Source organism: Paramisgurnus dabryanus, chromosome 1 (genome assembly GCF_030506205.2).
Source record: "Paramisgurnus dabryanus chromosome 1, PD_genome_1.1, whole genome shotgun sequence".
NCBI lineage: Eukaryota > Metazoa > Chordata > Actinopteri > Cypriniformes > Cobitidae > Paramisgurnus > Paramisgurnus dabryanus.
The window spans coordinates 5,336,952-5,361,665 of NC_133337.1; the positions used below are offsets into that span (position 1 = coordinate 5,336,952).

The 24,714-nt window shown below is 38.8% G+C and overlaps 1 protein-coding gene across 6 annotated transcripts in view; it reads left to right on the top strand.

Annotated features, from left to right (window-relative positions):
* sbf1 (SET binding factor 1) overlaps positions 1-24,714 on the top strand; it is a 411,549-nt gene that overhangs the window by 34,194 nt on the left and 352,641 nt on the right. For all 6 annotated transcript variants that reach the window (XM_065247769.2, XM_073815717.1, XM_073815733.1 and 3 more), the window contains exon 2: positions 17,573-17,658. In XM_065247769.2, the coding sequence (XP_065103841.1) occupies positions 17,573-17,658 (86 nt within the window). The remainder of the gene's footprint in view (positions 1-17,572; positions 17,659-24,714) is intronic.

The window sequence follows — 24,714 nt, forward strand, 5'->3', positions numbered from 1 at the left end:
GGGGTGGATTTGTTTAAACTGATGTAATCGTCTGCTTTAAGCCAGGTCTCTGTTAAACAGAGTGCATCTAAGTTTTGGTCAGTAATTATTTCATTGATAATGGGTTCTTTATTGGTAAGCGATCTAATGTTAAGAAGGCCGAATTTTAACATTTGAGTTTCATCTGGTAATGTATTGTGTTCTAATTTTATGTTAATAAGATTTGTACGAGACGAGGTAAATGGTGCTCTGTATTTATTTGTTCGAGGAACAGACACAGTCGAGATGTAGTGGTACTCTGGTAAAAAAGGCTCAATGTGCTGGGATATATGTGATCTTGACATGTCAAGGCAGCTAACAGACTGATGGGTAAGCCGATCTGTCTGTTTTCATGATAATAAAGAATATTTTTTTTAACGAGTGTTGCTTTTTTAAATGCTCATTATAAACGACTCAGACTCCTAATAATTTTAGATTGATAAGGACTTCGTACTGACCAAAACACCATAGTACACCCACAAGCTTTGCATGAAACACAGAAACGATTTAAAATCGATTCTGAATCGATTTCAGACAGGCATTTTTAATGGGACACGCGATTAATCGTTACAGCCCTTAAATTGATGCTTTTATATTTTAGTCAAGGAACCTAATGTCTAGTACTGTAGTTGGGTAGTGCAACACTTATCTAAATATGACATAACAAATAACTGATTTAATGATTTTAAACAGATTTGTTGTCAGTGCAGTTTTGACATACAGAGATGGCCAGGCAAGTTCCTGATATTTAAAAGTACTCACCTTGATTGACGTCTTCGTTGGAAACTGACGCTGGACAGGCAGCATCTCTGTCCGCATCCTCTCTGACTTGGGATGTGGGAGGCGGATGGAGCGGACAAGGGCGCTTGGAAATCGTTAGCTGATCTGCTGGCTAACAACACTTATGTTGATTTCTATCGTTAGCTTGAACTGCTAGCTAAAAACGGGGATGTAGCATTGCGAGGCTGTTTGTAAATCTGAAAAAAAAGTTTCAGTAGTTTACTTCATCTTTCCTATTAATAATGGCAGGCAGTGAACCAGGTAGTGATTGACAGTTCTCTAATCCAATTGTGTTGGGCATTGTTAGGTTGATGGCAAACTAGCCCAGTGGCGTTTGGGCGAATCATATTTCAAAGGAATACGGTGCCTCGGTCCACCTTGTCGCATTCGTAACTTATTTTACTGAGTGTTTTAGGGTATATTTGCGTTTATTCACATCATGCGATTGGATTAGCTACAAGAGAAGTGAAAATATGGCGTATACCTGCGTATACCCTGCACTAAATCACTAAATCCAACTGAAAAAGAAGTCGGTATACACCGTATACCTGTGTATACCCTGGACTACAGCACTGTATTATAGCCTATATTACTGCATCTGTACCTGTGTAGCTAATGGACTTTAGCTTAATCTAATGTGACAAAGCTAATCTTACATGTCAGTATAAATCCAACAAGTCTTTTTTGTAAGTAAAGGTCAGCTTTAAGAATTTCTGTTAACAAAAGCAACAGTTGGTATTAGGGATGCCACAATTCCGTTCGGTTCGACCCCCACGGTCCAAAATGCGCATGTGAATTGTGGTTGTTCGGTTAATTTATCCAAATCTGTCCATTTTATATTCCCTGCACTTTGGTTACTGTGTGCACACCCGCATGATCTGCGCACTGGGATATATAACTTAAACACCTTACAGCGAGTTGATAGCCAGTCACTATGCACTAGCTGTTAGTGTTTAACTCCACGAGCAGAGAAGTCTGACAATAAAAAGAGGCAGCACCACTGTCTTAAATCTGTGGTGTGGAATAATTATTTGCGCGAGTAGATTTAATATAACATCAAAGTAAAGACGCAAATTCGCGTGGGGCAATGCGAATGACACAAATTTTGGGTTTGTTATTAGGGATGTGCATCGATGCATCGCGCTCCCATTAAAAAGACCTGTCTGAAATCGATTCTGAATCGTAAGGCTCCGATTCAGTGTTTCATGCACAGCTTGTGCATGTATTACGGCTCCGTGATCAGTAGGAAGTCCTTATCAATCTAAAATCACTACAAGTTTGACTCGTTTATAACGTGCATTTAAAAAAGCAACACTCGTCAAACACAATCATTTAAAATATTCTTTATTATCATGAAAATACCTGAAACAATCTGAAGAACAGCGATATAAATATTCCTTTAGACATTTCCTGGAATAGTGTTTGGTATACTACTTCTTCTGTGGCACAAATGGTGTTTCTAAGCGAGAGCGCCCCCTGGCTTTTGGATGTGCCTGCATTTCACCGTAATTCATTCAAATTCATTCATTGAGAAAATGCGCATTTGCCCGATTAATTGTCACAACCCTATTTGTTATTGCCAAAAAACGTGTGTCATTTACCTCAAAAGTGTCTTCCAGGCAAGTAGAAAAAGTTTAAATCAAGAAGAGTATACACACGATGATGCTAATGTAAATCCCACCAGTAATCTTGATTGAGGAACGCATTTTTGGTTTCTACACAGCAAAGAATGATGTTTGACTTAACAGTAGTGCAGTAAGCCTTCATTTACAATGTAAAGTTTAATTAACTAAGTACAGTTATATAAAATGGCCAATTTACGTTTAAATGTTTATTTTCAAAATGTAAGAATTCACGTGTTCCCCAGTTTGCATAGGATATAATTTTTATGTATCTTTATTTAAATATATCTTATATTATTTTATCAGTACACTGGAAATGTGTAAGATGATTTTTGCATTTACATAAATTAAAGAGAATTGCAATTAAAACCAGTTTATTTGCTTCTTAACATCTTACTGTTCCTGTTACCTAAGCATAGAATCATTTTAAAAAACTTTAATAGGCCAAGCAATCAGAACCGAACCGAAAACCGTGGATAAGAACCGAAAATTGTATTGAACCGTGGACTAACTGTATTGTTGCATCCCTAGTTGGTATGTATGGTTATGTTCTCAATAATACAGGTGTTTGATTGATTTAACACTCAATCATTCAGTTAAGCAGGTTTTGTTAATTTAAATAATAAATAAGTGTAATTATTAGCATATATAAAACAACAAATGTCTTTAGCATAGATATGTTTACCATGCTGCAAAACGCAACGCAGCACAATGTCATTTAAACATTTGAAGTTACATGATATAAATTGGTACATTGTTATACTATTTAAATCCAGGGTTCCCGCGGGGTCTTAAAAAGTCTTAAAATGTCTTAAATTCAGAATGTTAAATTTAAGGCCTTAAAAAGTCTTAAAAACACCCAGATTTTTATCCTAGGTCTTAAATTTAATTTACCTAAGTCTTAAATTTCTTACCTCCGTTTATTCTCGAAAAGCATTGTCCGCAGAAAATTAAATAGTAATTTAAAACGCTGAAGAACTAACTTAATCAGTGGCGGAGGCAGAAAGTGGATGATGGTGGGTCTCTAAAAAGAAACGTTCCGCACTTTGTCGTAATCCACGCAGATCTTGCCATAAGCTATATTTCAGGTGTTGTGATCTGACTGTATACTGTGGGTTTGCGAGAAACAATCCTTAAATTTAGTTTTGTGTAAGCAAAAATCTTTTTAAATTAGCCCGTGGCTTACCTGAGCATTTGCCAGATTCAAAAACATAGAGGACACAGAAGCGAAAAAAATCAACAGTGCTTTATTGAAAATCCACTTAAACAGTCGGGCCGTCGAGTCACGAGCCACCAACAGTGTGTAAACTTTAGTGTTACACAGTTTTATATTTTAGACTTTAATATTGCTTTCTGCTGCAATGCACTCAAACCTAACGCGCTTCCCCTTCAGCTCTCCACAAACAGCAGCGATTGGCAGGCGGAAAGCAAGAAAGTACCGTAATAAACCATATATTTCTAAAAGCGCAATTGTCTTCTTTTAGAAACAATACAAACTTTTTTGATAGCGCAAATGCTACAGGAGTTACGGTTAAATGAATAGCGGTAGAATCAGAGCATAGGCACCCTGGTGACCCTGCTGCATACGTCATCAAGCCTAGTTTATTTACGTTAACTGAGCATTACATTCGCAAGTCATAAGCGTATTTCAACAATTTACGATTAACTAAGAATAATAATAATAAATATTTTAAAGTTAATTATATTCTGAAAATAAGACGTATTCAGGATAGAAATGCGACCCTTCGAATTGAGAAATGCTGCAGCCTTCGGATTGAGAAACGTCTTCGTGGATAACGTTAGCAACACATAACAAACCACGAACAGCCTTTTAATGGTACATTTCATTTTCTTAATACAGATTCATCTGTTATTGTGTAATTAGAGAGGCTATTAAACGTGATGGAGGTATATAGTGCATATTTATGCATAAAACGTATGGATGGAGTGTTTTTGACTCTGATCTCTAAGTGATCTCATATTAGTGGATTTTATTTGTCAAAAAACATTGTTGATAGAATTTTATAAAAATACTACTTACACATATTAGTGTGATTATATAAATATTGTAAATCAATGCATTTCTTAACTATTAATTAAGAAAAATCACAGCTATTTTCCCTTTAACTCAATGTATTTCAATGGCTCACTATGAGCTTTCATGAACTAACTGAAATCTCTATGAATCACGTGACGGCCGAGCTTTTTGGACTTCCATTGTCAGAAGTCTCTTCCTAAAGGTCTATGTCCTGCATAGGGGAACCCTTGTCCTGGAGGGCCACTGTCCTGCAGAGTTTTGTTCCAACCCTAATTAAACACACATTAAAGTCTTCAGGATTACTTGGAAATGAAATTCAGGTGTGTTTGATTAGGGTTGGAACTAAACTATGCAGGACAGTGGCCCTCCAGGACCCAGGGTTCCCCACTCCTGGTCTATGGGTAGAATTGTTGGCGCTAACACTCGTGGTCTAATAGGGTTAAGCATAATGTATTTTCATGTATTTTGATTATCTGTTTTAATACTGTGTTTATTTTATATTTTTCTATAACTGAATCAATAAAAATAGAACGTTTTGAGATTTTCTGAGATCATTTGAATGCTTCTAGTTATGTGTCGTGTTGGTCTTAAATTTTACTAATAATGGTCTTAAAAGGTCTTAAAAAGGTCTTAAATTTAACTTGCTGAAACCTGCAAGAACCCTGAAATCATGCAGGTAAGTTGATTATGTCAGCAGCCAAAGCTATACATTTTCACAGGCCTGTGAATGCACCAGTTTCATTTTGGACTGTTCTTTTACATTTGAAGACAGAATGCAGCGTCGTCCCAGGAATAGCAGTTCATCAATTGTGACATGCAAACTGATGGCGTACGATATCAAAGCATCGCGAGAGCAGACGTGCTCGTCGCGAATGTGCCGCCACAAACTGCAAGTTTGGAAAAAAACTCTTATGGTGTCCCTGATTCGCAACCTGTGGATGTTTGTCCATGAGTTTGGGAACTTATAGCAGAGCACAGATGACAAAATTTTTGCTTGAGACAGCGCAAGCTAGCCTAGCACAGGTAAAGCTTATCTACATTATAGCAATGACGTTGCAGTGACGATTCTCTCAGAACAATCAGTGACCTACAGTGTTTTCGCGTCACGTTTGGTATCAGCTCGGGTCGCTTGGAACCCCAACCGAGGTGGTATGGAAAAAGTATTGGGTACTACGTAGTGCACCCAATGGAAAAGCTCCCAAAAGTAAGCTGACCCGACCCAAACTAAAATAAACCGTGGGGTACTATGCAATGGAAAAGCGCCATAATCGCCTTTTGCCGTACTTTTGTGTTTTTTGTGGATCAATTTGCAGTCAGGTGGCCGGGGAGCAGCAGATGCTTGAACATTATCAAACGGAAGCACAGATCAATCGAAATGATCAATCAATTCCAGTCCTTGCAACTCTTTTCTTTAAAAATAACAGCAGATTTTAATAGTTCTGCCTAAACAATAATTTTGCATTTTCTGGCGGCTCTTCAGATGTTCATGCATCGAGCTGGTACTACTGTAATATGCCAACGCAACCTTACAGAGTTTACAAACCAGCCTTTTATTACCAGCTAATCTGAAGTACTCCCATACTTTAGACCCCTTCGGCCTTTGATAAGTTTTCCTAACTAACTCTTTGACATTGCACTCGACCCCGCTTCATTCTTTGGAAACTGTTGCTTACGGAGCCCAGTCAGCACACTGGTGGAGACAGCTATAGACATAAGGTTTGCGCCTTAGGTGGAGGTAACGGTTGATATTTTAGCGTGAGAACAAAATTTAAAAGGTAGAATAAAAGAGTCAACTATTCAATTCAATTCAATTTTATTTATATAGCGCTTTTCACAAAAGTCAATTGTTTCAAAGCAGCTTTACATAAATAGAAGCAGTGAAAAGCACAGAAAACGACAGATAGCACAACAAAATACATGATAGCATGAGCAGTTAAATTTGCTGCGGCTATGACTCAATATTATAATTGCACGTATTACTAAAGCAACGTATAGAAGAGGAAGCTAGTTAAAGCCCAAAAAGGCTGCCTCCCCGGGGTGAAAAACCCCCTAGGAGAAAAAAAACCCCGGGCTTTTATCCGAGGAAAAATAAGTCCTAGGAGGGAAAAACCCTTGGGAGAACGGAAATGGAGATTTAGCGGAGATTAAGCGGTTCTGCCGGTGATCGTTGGTCAGGTATCAGCTGGGCATAACGTTGAAGGACAGCCAGTAGATCAGAGGTGTGCCGACTTTCACATCTACCGGGACTGGGTCTGTTTGTCTCGTCCTCGGGTCGAGGACGAGACAGGGAGAGAAAAACAAAATCGTATTAGCGTAGCGGGCGTTCATATGTATTGAAGTGTCACACAGTGATGTGGTTTAACTCAGCTTAGTTCCAGACAGACTAAATATTGCGGCATAATTATGTTATCCACAGTTGAGGATTTAGCAAATTGGGGGCCCAATGCGAGGGTATATATGGTAAATAAGGGTCACCTTCCGATCTTTAAGAGAAAATGAAACCTGACGACCCGTTTGACTAAGGCCTAAAGCCCCACTGTCGTCGTTAATGCAGGTTCAGTGGCAAACGGGTCTATATTGTATACCATTTACAGGACCAGGAGAAAACGCCAAAAACATCGCAACCCGACCATACGTGTTAACCCGTTTGACTAAGGCCGGAAGCCCCACTGTCGTCGTTAATGCAGGTTCAGTGGCAAACGGGTCTGTATGGCATACTATTCATAAGACTTACGATAGCGCCAAAATCGCAACCCGACCATACGTGCCAACCCGTTTGACTAAGGCTGGAGGCCCCACTGTCGTCGTTAATGCAGGTTCAGTGGCAAACGGGTCTGTATGGCATACTATTCACAAGACACACGAAAGCGCGAAAAACGCAACCCGACCATACATACCAACCCGTTTGACTAAGGCTGGAGGCCCCACTGTCGTCGTTAATGCAGGTTCAGTGGCAAACGGGTCTGTATGGCATACTATTCATAAGACTTACGATAGCGCCAAAATCGCAACCCGACCATACGTGCCAACCCGTTTGACTAAGGCTGGAGGCCCCACTGTCGTCGTTAATGCAGGTTCAGTGGCAAACGGGTATGTATGGCATACTATTCACAAGACACACGAAAGCGCGAAAAACGCAACCCGACCATACATACCAACCCGTTTGACTAAGGCTGGAGGCCCCACTGTCGTCGTTAATGCAGGTTCAGTGGCAAACGGGTCTGTATGGCATACTATTCACAAGACACACGAAAGCACCAAAATCGCAACCCGACCATACGTGCCAAACCGTTTGACTAAGGCCGGAAGCCCCACTGTCGTCGTTAATGCAGGTTCAGTGGCAAACGGTGGCAAACTATTTAATGCAATTCATTTTAAGTGTTCATGCAGAAAAGGTTTTTATTTATTTATTTGGTTGGTCTGTGTTATGACCGTGAGTGCTTTGTTCCGTGCAAATAACTATTGCGAGTTAAGAACCTTTACTAGACAAATTATGCGAATGCTTTGTTGAAGAGAAAAGTTTTAAGTCTAGATTTAAAATGATCGACTGTGTCTGATTCTCGGACATCGGTTGGTAAATCATTCCAGAGCTTAGGGGCTAAGTAGGAAAAGGATCTTCCACTTTTAGACACTTTTGATAGTCTAGGGATAATCAATAGGCCAGAATTTTGCGACCGTAGTGTGCGTGATGGATTGTATTCTGATAGTAATTCTCTAAGATATGAGGGTGCTAAGCCATTTAAAGCTTTGTAGGTGATTAGTGATATTTTAAATTGGATGCGATATTTAACTGGTAGCCAGTGTAAAGATGCCAGAATTGGGCTTATGTGGTCATACTTCTTAGATCGAGTAAGTACCCTTGCAGAAGCGTTTTGAACTAGCTGAAGCTTGTTGACCTGATTTGAATGGCATCCCCCGAGTAGCGAGTTACAATAGTCTATTCTAGAGGTCATAAAAGCATGAATAAGCTTCTCTGCGTCAGATGTAGACAGTATATGGCGTATTTTTGAGATATTTCTAAGATGGAAGAATGCTGTGCGGCAGACGTTGGCGATATGACTATCAAAGGATAAGTTGCTGTCGAACATCACACCTAAGTTCCTAACCGTGGAAGATGGCACCACAGTACAGCCATCTATGTGCAATTTATAATCTGACATATTATGTTTGTAGCGATTTGGTTCAATAATAAGTACCTCTGTCTTATTGGAGTTGAGCTTAAGAAAGTTATGTGCCATCCAGTCACTAACATCGCTAATGCAGTCTTTTAGCCTAGAAAACGTGTGTGTTTTGCTGGGATGCGAGGAGATGTAAAGCTGGGTATCATCCGCATAGCAGTGAAAACTTATGTTATGTTTCCTGATAATGTCTCCTAGGGGTAACATGTATAACGAGAACAGGATAGGACCTAAAACTGATCCCTGCGGTACACCGTATTTAACCAGGGAGTGATATGACTCTTCCTCATTTACATAAACAAAGTGATAGCGATTGGTTAGATATGACCTAAACCAGGCTAGCGCCTGACCACTGATACCAACATAGTTTTCTAGTCTATTGAGTAGGATTCTGTGGTCTATTGTGTCAAATGCTGCACTAAGGTCTAGTAATATAAGAATTGAGATTTCACCACGATCGGATGTTAATAGGAGGTCATTTGTAACTCTAAGCAACGCTGTCTCTGTGCTATGGTGGGGCCTGAATCCTGATTGGAACTTTTCATATGTACTATTATTTGTCAAGAATGTGCGTAACTGGCTTGCCACTACCTTTTCTAATATTTTCGAAAGAAAAGGGAGATTTGAGATTGGTCTAAAGTTATTAAGTTCTCCTTGGTCAAGCTGTGGTTTTTTAATCAGCAGTTTAATAACTGCTAGTTTGAAAGCTGTTGGAACGTATCCTATTTCTAGCGATGAGTTAAAGATATTTAGAACCGGGGTTGACACTACAGGGAATACTTCTTTAAGTAGTTTTGTGGGAACGGGGTCTAATATACAGGACGATGATTTGGATGATGTGACTAGTTTAGAGAGCTCATCTATTGTAGTAGGTTTAAATGAATCAAGATGTTCGTATGGTAGTCTAGTGTTAAGTGAACTAATGGGTAGAGTGGTGGCTGCCTGGGTAGCTACGATGTTTTCCCTAATAGCCGAAATTTTGTTAGAAAAGAAGTTCATGAAGTCGTTACTATTGTGTTGAAGTTTACTATTGGTTTCTGTTTGTTCTTTGTTTCTAGTCAGTTTCGCAACTGTGCTAAAGAGGAAACGAGGGTTATTATGATTCTCATTTATAAGCTTGCTAAGATATGTAGATCTGGCGGTTTTAATAGCCTGTCTGTAGTGTTTAACACTCTGTTTCCATGCTGCGCGCCATACTTCTAACTTTGTGCTTCTATAATTTCTTTCCATTTTTCTAGCTGCCTTTTTAAGGGCTGCTGTGTGATGGTCATACCATGGAGCTGGCGGTTTTTCTTTGAATCTCTTTTTTCGAATGGGAGCAACGGCATCCAATGTGTTAGAACAGACATTGTTTAGGTTTTCTATTTCAATATCTAGATCGTCACAGTTATCTGCTACATGTTTCATTTGGGACAGGTCTGGAAGAGTGCTAATAAAGCTATCTTTAGTGGTGGAAATTATTGTTCTGGCTAGTCGGTAGCATGTTGTAGATTGAGTGATCCTATCTAGAAGTACAGTGTATGACACAAGGTAATGGTCAGAAACTGCATCACTCTGAGGTGATATTTCGACGTCATTAATATTGAGTCCGAGTGACAGAATTAAGTCTAATGTGTGATTACGAGTATGCGTTGGCCCTGTCACGTTTTGTCTAATATTGAGAGAATTTAGAACATCTATAAACGCACGTCCTAATGCGTCTTTTGGGTTGTCCACATGGACATTAAAATCACCAACAATAAGAGCTTTATCTACAGTGACTACAAGCTCAGATAGGAAATCTGCTATTTCATTAAGGAAATCTGCATGGTGGCCCGGTGGTCTATAGATTGTCGCTAAAGCAAAAGAAAGCTGTTTGTGGTTACGATCAGTTATTTCCATATTTAACAACATTACTTCAAATGATTTAAATTTTAGCTCAGATTTTTGGTTAACTTTAAACATTGTGTTGTATATTGTAGCTACACCACCCCCTCTCCCCTTTAATCGAGGTTCGTGTTTATAATAATAGTCTTGTGGGGTGGATTCATTTAAACTAATGTAGTCGTCTGCTTTAAGCCAGGTTTCTGTTAAACAGAGTACATCTAAGTTTTGGTCTGTAATTATTTCATTGACAATAGGTTCTTTATTGGTAAGCAATCTAATGTTAAGAAGGCCGAATTTTAAGATTCGAGATTCATCTGTTAATGTATTGTTTTCTAATTTTATTTGAATCAGATTTGTACCAGATGTAACAAGCGGTGCCCTGTATTTATTTGTTCGGGGAACAGATACAGTTGAAATGTGCTGATATTTCGGTAAGATTGACTCGAAGTGCTGGGATATAAGTGGTCTTGACATATCACGGCAGCTAACAGATGGACGGTTAAGCCGATCCGTCTGTTTCCTGACCTGGGCCCTGGATAGTCAGACTATATCAGAATTAAGACTATTGATCAGATTTTTAGTGAGTATAGCACTTCCTTCCGATGACGGATGAAGGCCATCTCGGGTTAGGAGAAATGGTCTTCCCCAGAAATGCTTCCAATTGTCTATAAACCCTACGTTATGCTGAGGGCACCACTTTGACATCCATCCATTGAGAGACACTAATCTACTATGTGTTTCATCTCCCCGGTAGGCGGGGAGGGGACCAGAGCATATTACATTGTCTGACATTGTTTTTGCAATTTCACACATCTCCTTAATATTATCTTTGGTGATTTCCGACTGGCGGAGCCTAGTGTCATTCGTGCCGGCGTGAATAACAATCTTAGAAAACTTCCGCTTAGCATTAGCCAGCACTTTAAGTTTGGATCTAATGTCAGACGTTCTGGCTCCCGGTATACAGTCGACTATGGTGTTTGGTGCCTCAATGTTAGTGTTCCTGAGTATAGAATCTTCAATGACCAGGGCACTTTTAAAAGGTGTTTCAGCTGGTATACTCCTTAGGGGATCGAATCTGTTAGAAATTGTCGTTACGTTATGGGTCTTAGAAGGACGCCTTATATGACTATGCCGCCTAACAGTCACCCAGTTTGACCGCCGACTTGACTCTGATGACGGAACCGAGCCATGTGTATTTTGATAAACACTATGCGCGCTCGATACAGTATTTGTAATATTTATATTAGCATCTGATGTCGGAACCGAGCCATTAGTCTTTTCGCTCGATAGATTATTTGCGACAGTAAAATTAGCGGTTTTGCTATCCTCAACTAGCGTTCGGATGCGCGATTCTAGTTCAGCAACCTTCTCAGTTAACCTTAATACTTCAATACACTTAGTGCATGTAAACCCCTCTATGCTAACAGCAGAAGCTAAACTATACATGTGGCAAGTAGTACATGTTACAATAACAAGCGGAGTCTTACCGCTTTCATGCTGGGCGATGGCGTCTTCGTTTACCCGAACGCAGTCCCCGGAGCTGCATCGCGTGGGGTGTTCGGTTGTGACACGCCTCGGTCGCCTGCGAACGTCTGGGGTCAGGGTGATGTTTGGCTTGCTGAATCTGCGAAGGCCGGGCAGCGGTTCCTCCACAGCTTCCCGATCGCTTTCATGTCGTTCACGGTCCGTGAAGCTGCATCGCGTGGAATGCATGTTTGTTGCTCGCTTGTGGACGTCGGAAGGCAGGGTGAAGTGGGCGCTGTACCTCGCCTTGGATCTGCTAAAACCGGGAAACAACTCCTCCACAGCTTCCCGCTCAGGTGAGGATAGGTCAGAAAAGCATATATCAGATGAATCCGCCATTAGATCGGAAAATGCTAGCTTCAGCCTCCACCGTGAGGATGCTAGCGGGCTAGGGGTGTAACGGTACGTGTATTCGAACCGGACCGTTTCGGTTCAGGGCTTTCGGCACGTTGCACACGTGCACCGAAAGGCCGAATGCATTTTGTGTGCGCCTGTGCGGAACATAATAGGTGTGTTTCCGCACGAACATATTAAGCGGCGGAAGTCTCCTCGTTCAGCGCAAGTCTTCTGTCAAACATATAACATAATTAGGCCCGCAGAAAAATTTTTATTTACTTAGTTGTATATCCGTTTGATTATTGATGTAAACGTTTACGTGTCGTATCTAAAAGCGCATGTTAAACGCGTGTCAACGCGCTGCTTTGTTCTTTCAAAAGTGCATGAGAGGTTGCGCGTCTTTCGTTGCTACGCAATCATGAGACGCGCTTTCTGTGACAGCGAGAATAAGGAATACGTGATCAGATTTTTCATCTGCACCTCATGTCAATCATATCATTGTCACAATGCGATCAGCTGGTCGGGACACGGAGGAGCTGTAACCCGGGCTTACTCAGCTGTTACTCAGCTGCGGAGGGGTTCGTTAGTAAAGTCACAGCTTACATTGACAACACAAGCAAAGATTAGGAGAAACATGCAAAAGATCAAAGATGGCTAGGTATGCAACTCACTAATCTCAAAATGAGTGTATAATAAGTATATCATCATGTTGCTTGCTATGCAGTTACACATAGAGCAGTAATATTATTTTTATACAGAGATGGTACATAGCCAATTCAATACTGTGAGTTAAACAATCCAAAATAAATCAAAACAGAACATTTTTGGTGTCAAAAATGTAGGCTAATTGTTGATAAATGTATTCAGGAATTGAATTTGTTAGTTCAAGGTTTTAGTAGAAAAAGTTTAAGAAAAGGTTAAGAAAAGAGTTACCTTCTGTTATAAAATAATGTAAAAAAGAACTTTGCAGTAGTATTTTATTTATTATTTTTCATTTTATATATATTTTATATGTTATATTTTAATAAAAAGTGTTTAAAAAAGTGTAAACAAATTGTAAAAAAAGTTTATAGTAATAAACAACCTGCAGTTTAATGTTTGCATTTTCCCCTTACTGAACCGAAAATGAACCGAACCGTGGCTTCAAAACCGGGGTTCGCACCGAACCGTGATTTTTGCGTACCGTTACACCCCTATAGCGGGCTATATGCTAACTGTTTATTAGTGATAAATAGTTTCACGTGGTAGTACTGCTCAATAATCGTCACGGTAAAGTATTCCTATGTAAAACTAATAAGTTATATTATATAAATAGGAATAAGATGGTAAAAAAAAGCTTTTAGATGATGAACTCGACGGAGCTACGATGCACGATATGTTCAGCGTGACGTCACAAACCAGATGTCTCAACCACATGATGCAGCGGCCCACCCCATCTCCTTCTCGAAATAACCATATGTTGTATTGATGTCGACTAATTATCAGCGTCGACGCAGTCAATTGTGTCGACCAATCGCGACAGATTTACATGTGTGGGTTTGGAGAAAAGCTGAAAAATGACTCATTAAATTGTAATACTTGGTTTAACTTTGTTGTTAGAAAGAATGTAAACATGTATTTATGTTGGTGATGATTTTTTAAATACAATATCACATATTGATTTACTACTAATCAAAGAACCGGCTTTACTGACGAGATGCGCATAACAATCACATGCGATTTATTGTGCAGCCCTATTTGAGTGTGTGTATTTTATGTGATAATATAATGGATATAATGGATATAATAGGACTACAACAGATTAATAAACTAATTTAAATCTTCAACTTTAGACCTTGATGAGAATTAACATTATTTGTTATTTACAAAATAAATAAGCCATTATAGTATGAAAGTTTTATAGATGTGTTTTCACAATAATAAAAACCTTGATTTCCCCCTTACTTTAAAACAGATGCTTAGTTTGTGGTTCAATTCTATTTTTATGAAAACCCAACAACAATTAAACAAATGCAAACTCACTTATATTAAAGGACGAAATTGAAACCTTTATTAACCAACGTTCGTTTACGCTTTTGTTTCCGTCATTGTCCTGTCAGATCCTCATAACAAAACCAGCCCAATGGCCATTCAAAATTAGTCTAAAAGCATCCCAATGACTATTCACAGCCCAAATAACAACAACTAATAAACCCAAATCCTTCCAACTCTAACTTGCAGAAAAACATAAACCTGCAGATGTTTAAAAGTAGCCAGCTGACAAGTTGACAACACATTTCATTATTGATTTTTATATATTTTGCTTATTAGTTGTTGGAGCCCTAGGGAGCAGTAGGTATGCCACTGGGAAATGGGACAGGACAGATCTGAACCTGTGCAAGAGCACCTAGCATGTTATGAGCACCAAAACAGTTAGGATTGAACGCCTTTCTAATGTAAATTTATTTCTATTAACTTTGAAATAACTGATTGGATTGGAATATGCTTGCTGCTTCATCAAGTGATATAAATGAGCAAGGGGCTAAAGTGACATCGTATATCTCCTTCTGTGTGGATAACATCATTCCCACCAAGAAGGTTACCATCTTTCCAAACAACAAGCCTTGGGTAACCAAAGAACTTAAGGAGATTTTAAATAAGAAAAAGAGAGTTTTTTACACTGGATCAGAGAATGAAAAAAAGGAGGTTAACAGAGAGGTTAAGCGTGCTATTAAATCTGCAAAAGTGAGATATAAGAACAAGATTGAGCAAACATTTACACAGGGCAACCTCCATACAGCTTGGCAGGGCCTTAAGAACAGTTAATATTGCTTCCTCTGCCCACAAGCATATTAATGTTAGAGGAAGCAGTTCAACATCCCTTCCTAATGACCTCAACTTTTTACACCAGATTTGAGACTGATAAGAGCACTCAATTGAAAACAATAATTTCTACTTTAAAACCTGGCTAATCTGCCATTTTCTATATATAGAGAGGAGGTGGTGCAAGCACTCAAAAAGACCAAAGTTAAATCTGCACCTGGACCAGATAACATCTGTGGATGAACCTTAAAATATTGTGTGGAGCAGTTGGGGGGGTTTCAGATTTTGTTTCAGAACTCCTTAGCTAGCGTTGTAGTTCCTCAACTATGGAAACATTTCACTGTTATTCCGATACCAAAAAAGAGTTCTATAAAAGTCTTAAACGATCTGAGGCCTGTTGCACTTACCTCTCTGGTGATAAAGGCAATGGAGAGGATTATTAAAAATTACATTATCAAAGTAACCGATTCACAGTTGGATCCATTACAGTTTGATTACCGAACAGGCAGAGGGGTCGATGACGCAAAGGTGTTCATTACAGACCTTGTTCAGAAGCATCTTGAGACTCCTAACACCACAGCCAGATTTTTGTTTGCTGATTTTTTCTCGGCATTCAATACTTTACAGCCACATATTCTTGCTGAGAAACTCATCAGTCGTTTTCATCTGGAGGATCGACTGGTTTGCTGGATAATTGATTTTTTGACCAATAGGTCTCAGAGAGTGCTGGTCAACAATACATTTTCTGACCTCCTATACACTTCAACTGGCTCTCCTCAGGGTTGTGTCCTTTCACCACTGTTGTTCATTCTGTATACTGACGATTGCAGATCCACCCAACCTAATTGTCATCTAATTAAGTTTGCTGATGACACTGTTTTACTGTCCCTGCTTTCAGGCCCTTCACAGCATCATGGCCCAACCCTTCAGCAATTTATTGAGTGGTGTGATACCTCTTGTTTGGAACTCAACGTGAATAAGACTAAAGAGATGATAGTAACTTTTTCCAATAAACAAAGACAGATGGCGATGGAAGTCTCTACTTTTATTCATGGAAGGCCTAGAGATCGTAAAAGAGTACAAGTACCTTGGGACAATCTTTGACAATCTGCTTAAATTTACTTCCAATACAGAGGAGATATTGAGGAAATGTCAGCAGCGGCAGTATCTTCTAAGAAAACTTAATTCCATTGGAGTCAGTAAGAACATACTTACTATGTTCTACTACTCCTACATAGAAACTGTCATTACATTTTCCATGGTCTGCTGGTTTAACTCAATTAGCCTCCAAAACAGAAACTGTCTGGAGCGAACGGTTAAAGTTTCTCAAAGATTATTGGACTTCCCATTAGGGCTCTTGGTACTATATGTGAAAAGCAAACGCTGATGTTGGCTGGAAGGATTTTAAGTGACAGTTCACATGTTATGTTCCCTGTATTTGAGTGGCTTCTGTCAGGTCGACGGCTTCGTTGTCCATGCTGTAGGACACAACGGAGTAAGGCAACCTTTGTTCCAAAATCGGTTTTGCTTTTAAATTCTCTCTCTTTTAAATTCTCAACCATCTCTGGCTCGTTTGGTTAATATGTCATGATTTTATAGATTTTATAAACGTCTTGTATATTTAATTTACGTAAATATTTATTCTTATATATGGTATATGGACTTGTTGTTGTTGTTTTTTTAGGCTTCCACTCTTAGTGGACTATGATTCAAGGTATTCCATGTATATTGTGTTATTTATTAATTTATGATGTTTTCTATGTAGTTTGTATTGTTTGCGTAACTATGTTGCTTTGTGAATTGCCCCTTTGGGGATAAATAAAGTGTTTGAAATTGAAATTGTAGTAACAACTTTACAAAAGCCAGCTTATACTTACCTATTGGTTTGATTAGATTTCATTTAATAGCATACATAATGCATTATCCTGTACTGTATTTTTGAAAGAAGAAGAATATTTAGCAAAAAATATGTAGGATGGAGACATTTTGAGACCTCATTGATTAATGTAATTTTTTCAGCCTGCACAACCCTTGGATTTTGTAAAGCATTGGAGTAAACACATCATGAGAGATTGTAAAAACATCTTTCTGAATTAACTATCACCTACGTTAATCAGGATGCTATAAAAGGCTTTATTTTCATTTTGTCAATCACCAGTATAACAAAAAACTGTTAAACTGTGACAGTCACAAAGGGATTTATGGTAACGTCAGTACTAAATAGGTCAGGAAGGGTGCAATATGTGTATATTATGTCACGTCATGTTTTTGCTCTGGGAACAATAAATTATTATGTAAATCATAAGGGTTACAGGGTATTATGTTAAATATGTCAAGCTAAATATGTTTTCTGATTAGTAAAAATTCTGTAGCTTTGCTAATGTGTTTGTCTTTCTTTGTTTCTGCAGGAGGTAGTGAGGGTCAAGGCCGGATTGTCCAACGTTTTCCAGAGAAAGATTGGGAAGATAATCCCTTTCCACAGGGCCTTGAACTGGTAAACTATCACACACACTGGCCAAATAATTTATTTCCTAAAATTCAATATATTTAAGTTTTGATGAATGACCTGTATACATGACAGAATATTACATATTGCATCATTGAACTTTCCACTTTTGATTTTTAAAACGTTTTATTTCTAGTATAAAAAAATCTAGAATTTGAATTAGGGCTGGGCAGTATGGGCAAAAATTCATATTCCAGGATTTTTTATTAATTTATTTTTTGAGGAATGGCGGTATCGGATATGTATCCTGTATTTTTTACATAAAGAATAAAAATGTAACTTGAAAGTCAAAGCCTTTATTTAATTTTATTTAAACAGTTTGCATAATCTTTGTGGCTGAAGTTGTACCATAAAGTTGTAAACACTCCCTAATAAACTATCTATTCCACTTCAAATAAAAAATTAATGCTATACCATGCAGTACCATATAAAATATTCATCTTTGTTAGAGCCTTTATTTTACCCGAAATGACCAAAGTTGTTTAGCTGGGTTTAGTTGACTTTATATGCAAACCAGTTGTAATAGAAAGTGTCCTGCCCATAATAATTTAAATATTAAATCCCAGAGGTGGACTCCCAGATTGTGACTCAAATCACAATTTTCAGGACTTGCGACTTGCTTGATTAAAGTATGAAAATTACTTGACTTGACTTTGACTTGAGAACAAGTTACTTGAGACTTGACTTGAAGGGGAAGACTGGACAATGACTTGAACTTATAATAAACAAACAGCAATAAAAAATTATTATTGTGACGTCAGCACCACTAATCAAAATTCTAACGCTGCACAACTCAAACCGCGCCAATCATGGCAGACAGTAACGTTAGCCGAGCTCCACAAATAGTCTCGTTTGGCTATAAAGACTTTGAACTGGACCGTGCCAATAAAAAAAGATTTGCCAGATGCAAAATATGCAACGCAAGAATATCCGACAGGGCAACCACAACGTCAAGAACCATAAGGAAAGGTAAGAAAGTCATCTCATTATAGTCAGTTTCACTCTATAACCATTACTTATGTAATAAATTAATCTTTCCTGTTTTTCATAATTTGGCCTTGGTTGCATATTATTTGTTTTTTCTTATTAGAAATGTGACCATTATCCTTACTGATACGTATGCAAATGTTAAAGCTGCAGCCCGGCACTTACTTGGGTTTAAAAATATAAAAAAAAAATCTGAGAAAATACATAATTTAGCTCGATTCAAAACTGAAAGCTTGTAATAATGATTTTAATTCCAGTGGTACTGGTGGATTTCCGCGGGAAATTCAAACACGTTTTTGCATCATTACGTCATTTCTGCACACATAATGAAGGAGACCCGGCTAGTAGGTTATATTGCGTGTGAGGATGATGGAGGTAGATATTTATAGCCATTTCTCACAGCACTTGGTGAACACTTGGTGCAGTGCTTAGTTATATTAAAAAGCTGTTTTCAGATGCCCATCGACTGATTGGTAAGCTTCTGTTTTTAGTAATGTTTTAATGCGTGTGTTTCTGTAAACGCGTATAAACTGACTGGCATCAGGTCACGTGCAAACAACAGCGCAATGTATGGAATCATATTACAGCACACACTTAAAATATCCTGTAGCACATCTGCAGTGCTTAGTTATATAAAAAGCTGTTTTCAGATGCCCATCAACTGATTGGTTAGCTTTTGTTCCCTTTCGAGAACGGTCTCTTGACATTGCATCAGTAGCTGACTCTATGGGAGGTCCTCCCCTCTTCCGATTTCTGAAGCTTTTTTATAGAACACGCCAGTGTACTGGCTAATGCCTGTCATGACGACGTATAGAGGCGTGGCCTTCGCCGCTATATAACAACCGTCTCTAAGGCATATCGTCAGATCATTTCTCTTCACTTCGTGATACTGAAGCATCGACGTTGAGTTTTGCACCCGTAACGGACGTAGGCCAAGTCCCTTATACGCGTTCCGACTGGCATTTACGTGGATATATTGCTTCGCTCCTCGAGGAAAAAAGTAAGCGAAGAGAATCGCCAGAGGTCTTCGCACGTGTGTTCTCGGCAGCGAACCACCGCTGACAGCCAACCTGGAGAGAACACCAAGTCTCTTCCAGACCTCTAGTGCATCGACGACCCATCTCGGCACACAGCTTTCAGCCCGCTATCGAATGTGCCCGTCACACACGAGCTGCAGGCCGAGCAGTGGGAGACTCTCCGATCCGTATAAGCTTCCCCCCGAGGTGTTTGAGGCTATGGAAGCGGGGCGGCGACGTGCATAAGCATCCCTTCCCCACCTATGCAGTGTGGAATATGCCACAGTGTGCACAATACATTCACAATAAACTCAAACCCCGGGGTTTCTCGTATTGTGTTATCACAGCGTGCTTCGGCCGCTTCCCTGTGCGCTATGGTCACTGCTCACACATGACAGACCCCGTTTCAGCGGGGCCTGTCGTGGACAAGCAAGACGCACGCCACCTTCTTGTACATTGCAAAACCCTTTCACAAGTCGTTTTGCCTGTACGAGCGCTGCGCCATGGCTGTTTACTAGAGTAGGCATCATTTTTTGGTGTCGTGCTTGTACAATAAAGCGCACTTTGACCGATTATCACGGGTTTCGGACAAAAATTTGCCTGTTCATGGCAGTTTGCGCGTTCAGGCTACATCACTACGTATGCCGTCGAGCGTGATGTAATACGTTGAGGGGTTTGCTGTTGCAACTTGGCTATCAGCTAAGAACAGCGTGAATAAAGAGTGAACATTGCCCTGCAGCGTCTGTGGTTCTTGCAGCATGTATTGCTCTATGGAGTGATGACCAGAGGGACCGCTTCATGCACTGGATTTCCGTGCGTCCCCTGACTGTTTCGGGTGACGACAGGAATTCGTGTTAGGTAGTTGGGCTCTATGTGTTGTGTCTGATGGTCGCTGACACACAGCGAACCGTCGTAGATTCAAGCAGCATATATTCAGTTCACTATGTGTACGTGGGGAACCAATATGTATATACGATTTATTACCCCACACTCTTGCATTACACAGCAGCATAGTTTCTCAAACACAGTATTCAACTGGCACCCTGTGTGTGCACGGCAAGCTGTTGCTAAAGTGTTCCTATGTGCGTGGAATCCAATTTTTCCACATTTGTATCCTGCATCCAGCCTTCCCAAGTGGTGTGCTGTGGCAGGTTTGACTGGTCGTGCCCGATATATAAACCCCTGTGGTCCAGCCATAGCTCCAGGCACATACATGACTCGCTCAGTCTGCCATGGGTTCGTAGCATCCCTGGCCCACCCCACATGCCTGTGTTTAGCGGCGGGTTCTTATACAGCAGACAGTATGTAATGGGCACACGCATGCGTGCGGCAAGCAATTGCTAGACATGTTCTTATAGGGCCCAACACCCCGATCATTCGGCAGTGTTCACCCTCTTTTTACCTTGCCGTATGGGCGTTGCTGAATCCTATACATTTTTACAGGATTCTGTTTTAATTTGACGTCAGACCACCCAAGTAGGCTGCGGCCCTATCCCATCTAATGTACAAGAAGGGGGCGCGCGCCATGCAGCTCTTTGTGCCACTGTGGCAGTGCTGGGAGCAGCCTCTTTGTAAACAGAGGATATTGCGTTGGACAGATGCATTTGCTAGGGCTTTCCGAGCTCTCTTGTTGAGTTACTCCCGCCTCACCTAGCAATCAGCTGCTTGGTTGGGTGCTGAGGGAGGATGACACGTTGCCTCCGCTCTCAGGTTGTGGTCTGTGTCAGCAGTTGCGTGGTTAATGTGTATTCACAGTGTGTATCGCATGTTGCCAGTCCAACTGTGTTACTGCCATTATCAAAGTATGGAGCTGTATTCACTTCGTCCTCGTTTCTTTCACACTAGCTATCCTGATGTGCATCTTTTCCTACGCCAGCAGAAACCAAATGTAGGTATGCTTGCTATAGCTTGCGTTGTGCTACACTGTAAAAAGTCATTCTGTAGGCTTGTAGATTTGATGAAATTGAATATGTAAACTTTATTTAATACAATTAATTTCATGTAGTTTGGTTTTTTTTTGTGTTAAAATTACTTAAAAATGACTGGAATAAAAACTACTTATTGTTTTTGTGAAGGATTTATTCTTATGGTGTATCTGCGAATGTAGCGAATACCGAATAAATCCAACGTAATACAAATGAGCTGTTTTAAATTAACAACCATTTCAGGTTGATATGCAGGTCATGAGCACTGAGCAGACGGATTTAGGAAATATAACTTATACTGTGCCACAATTCAAAGTTTTGTATGCATTTCAGTCGAGAATGTATGTTTTTTAAACAAGAATCTGCAGTAGGTTCATAAAGATATTGTCTATTTAAACATTTCCTTCAAATTTTTTGCGATGGGAGCTCCAGATACTCAGCGGGCGCTCAGCGCTCATATATACCGGACAACGGCGCCTCACCTCGGCCAGTCTTGCTGAAAATCACCGCTGGCTGAGACGTCAATGTAGTGTTTATAAACTGTGGATAAAATTCATTTCGGGTAAATTTAACGGGCAATCTTTGGTCTTATAAATCTATACACAGTGTTTTTTTGTATAATTTGTTTGTAATTCGTAAATATTAATTACAATAAGGATTAATATGAACTGGGTTTGGACGTAACTTCAGCTTTAGGACCTTAGGAGGTTGCATTTCTTATATCAGAATATTAACAAGTTGACTTTTATTCTTAGTTAATCGTAAATTGTTGTAATATGCGTATGACTTGCGAATGTAATACTTAGTTAACTTAAACAAACCAGGCTAATTGGCGTATGCAGTCTGCATATGTGACCTCCGCAGTCTGCAACCTGTGGACTCAGAAACGGCCTGCGATTGGTGGTCCAGCTGTAACTCATTTTAAGTGACAGAAAAGCTGACCAATCATATTGTTCATCTGAATGGGTGGGTTCTCTTAATCCGCTCGCTCGCTCTGAGGTTCGTGTTTTAAAGATAAGTGTGACTTTACTGCGTTTTTTTTTTTTTCGGTTTATTTCGTTTTGTGTTAATTATATACACAAAGTATTCGATTAAAATGGTAATGTAAAACTATTCTCCGCTGTAAATTAATTGTGTGCTCAATTGCGAAGCCCTGCGTTGCTGACTGAATTGATTGACAAAGGCGTCATACTGGAGTTTTCTGCTCACCGAAACTTGAAGCAAAACTGAGGAGAAATGTAACATTATTCATTTAATTCCACAAAAGGTGAGGAAGATATTAAATGTATAGGTTATCTTTTTAAAATGTTTAAGCTTTCTAATGTAATATTAACATTTATTATTATTAATTTTGCGACCTATTAACTAAATTGTGTGTTCATGAAGGCCTCAACTATAGTTTCCTGCAAACAACGTTAAACATTGCTTAGGGAGAACTTTATTCACAACAAAAGGTGAGGAATATTATTAAATAAATATATTGTATATATTATATTGTGTATATAGTGTATGTGTTTGTATATATACACATGTGAGTAACTTGGTTACCAAATTAATATGTGACTGCATCTTAGGTGTGACAGAAAAAATGTAGGGAAAAGATTTGCCCTAATTATAAATATAGATTATATATCTTTTCAAACATTTTTTGATATTATTTGTAATTCTAATGAGAATTTATTATCAGTTTTCTTTAAAACATTTTAATATACAAGTTTAATGTGTTGATTATTTCAGTATTCAAGCTGTATAAATTTATAAAGGTTTTAAGACATAATTGCTGTTTAATGTTGCAGGATAATGATGAAGAGGCGGGACTTGAGCAGCTTGTGATGGCTGTAATTGTAAAGAATGGATTTATAGGAGTGGCAGCCCAAGGGATGCTGGAATTGTTATCGAGGCCTTAAAGGTGTTCCCAGGACATGCTTTATCCTCCTTGTATCCCAGATACAGTACCTCCAGTATCCCAGGCATCTTTTCAGGTGTTTCAGAAACTTTTCTTGGAGCTGGTTTCTTCAAAGTTTATAAACTGATTACATTACAGTAAGTCTAAACTGCTGTCTGATGTTCTGGGTGTGAATCAATGTAGCAGAACACAAACATGGAACCTTTCGTAGTCGGGGAAATGTGGACGGTTTTCTTTAAAGACTGTAAAATACTTTTTGAAGTTTACACTGTTACAAATACACCATTAAAAATGAGATGCTTTCCTGCTCTTTTGACTGCAATAAATAATAATTGATTCATCTTTGTCTGTCATTCTGAAATCAGATCTAATACTCATTACTAATAATAATATTAATGGATACATTTTAAATCATGATGTTAAATTAAAATAGTATAATTGAATAGTATGTATAATATTGTCCTGTATAACCAATATTTTGTTTAAATTTAAATTAATTTCTAATTGCAAATTGCAGTTTACCTTTTTGAATGGGTTTCTATTAAGGAGTTTATGGAGTAATTCTAACTCAATTTTTATTTGTTGAATTTAATTAATGATATTGCTTGTAATCTGTTGCCACACGTTTATTGAGTAGATATGGCATAGTATTTTTTACAGTGTAGGCCTTACGGTTTGGTCTTTGTTGCATTGTGCTTATCTGCTGCCCTGTGTACACTGTAAAAAATAATATGCCCCATCTACTCAAAAAAATTGTGGCAACAGATTACAAGCAATATCATTAATTAAATTCAACAAATAAAAATTGAGTTAGAATTACTCCATAAACTCCTTAATAGAAACCCATTCAAAAAGGTAAACTGCAATTTGCAATTAGAAATTAATTTAAATTTAAACAAAATATTGGGTATACAGGACAAAGACCTAGCACTATACAATAAATACTATTCAATTATACCATTTTAATTTAACACAATGATTTAAAATGTTTCCATTAATATTATTATTAGTAATGAGTATTATATCTGATTTCAGAATGACAGACAAAGATGAATACATTTTTATTTTATTGTAGTCAAAAGAGCAGGAAAGCATCTCATTTTTAATGGTGTATTTGTAACAGTTTAAACTTCAAAAAGTATTTTACAGTCTTTAAAGAAAACCGTCCACATTTCCCCGACTACGAAAGGTTCCATGTTTGTGTTCTGCT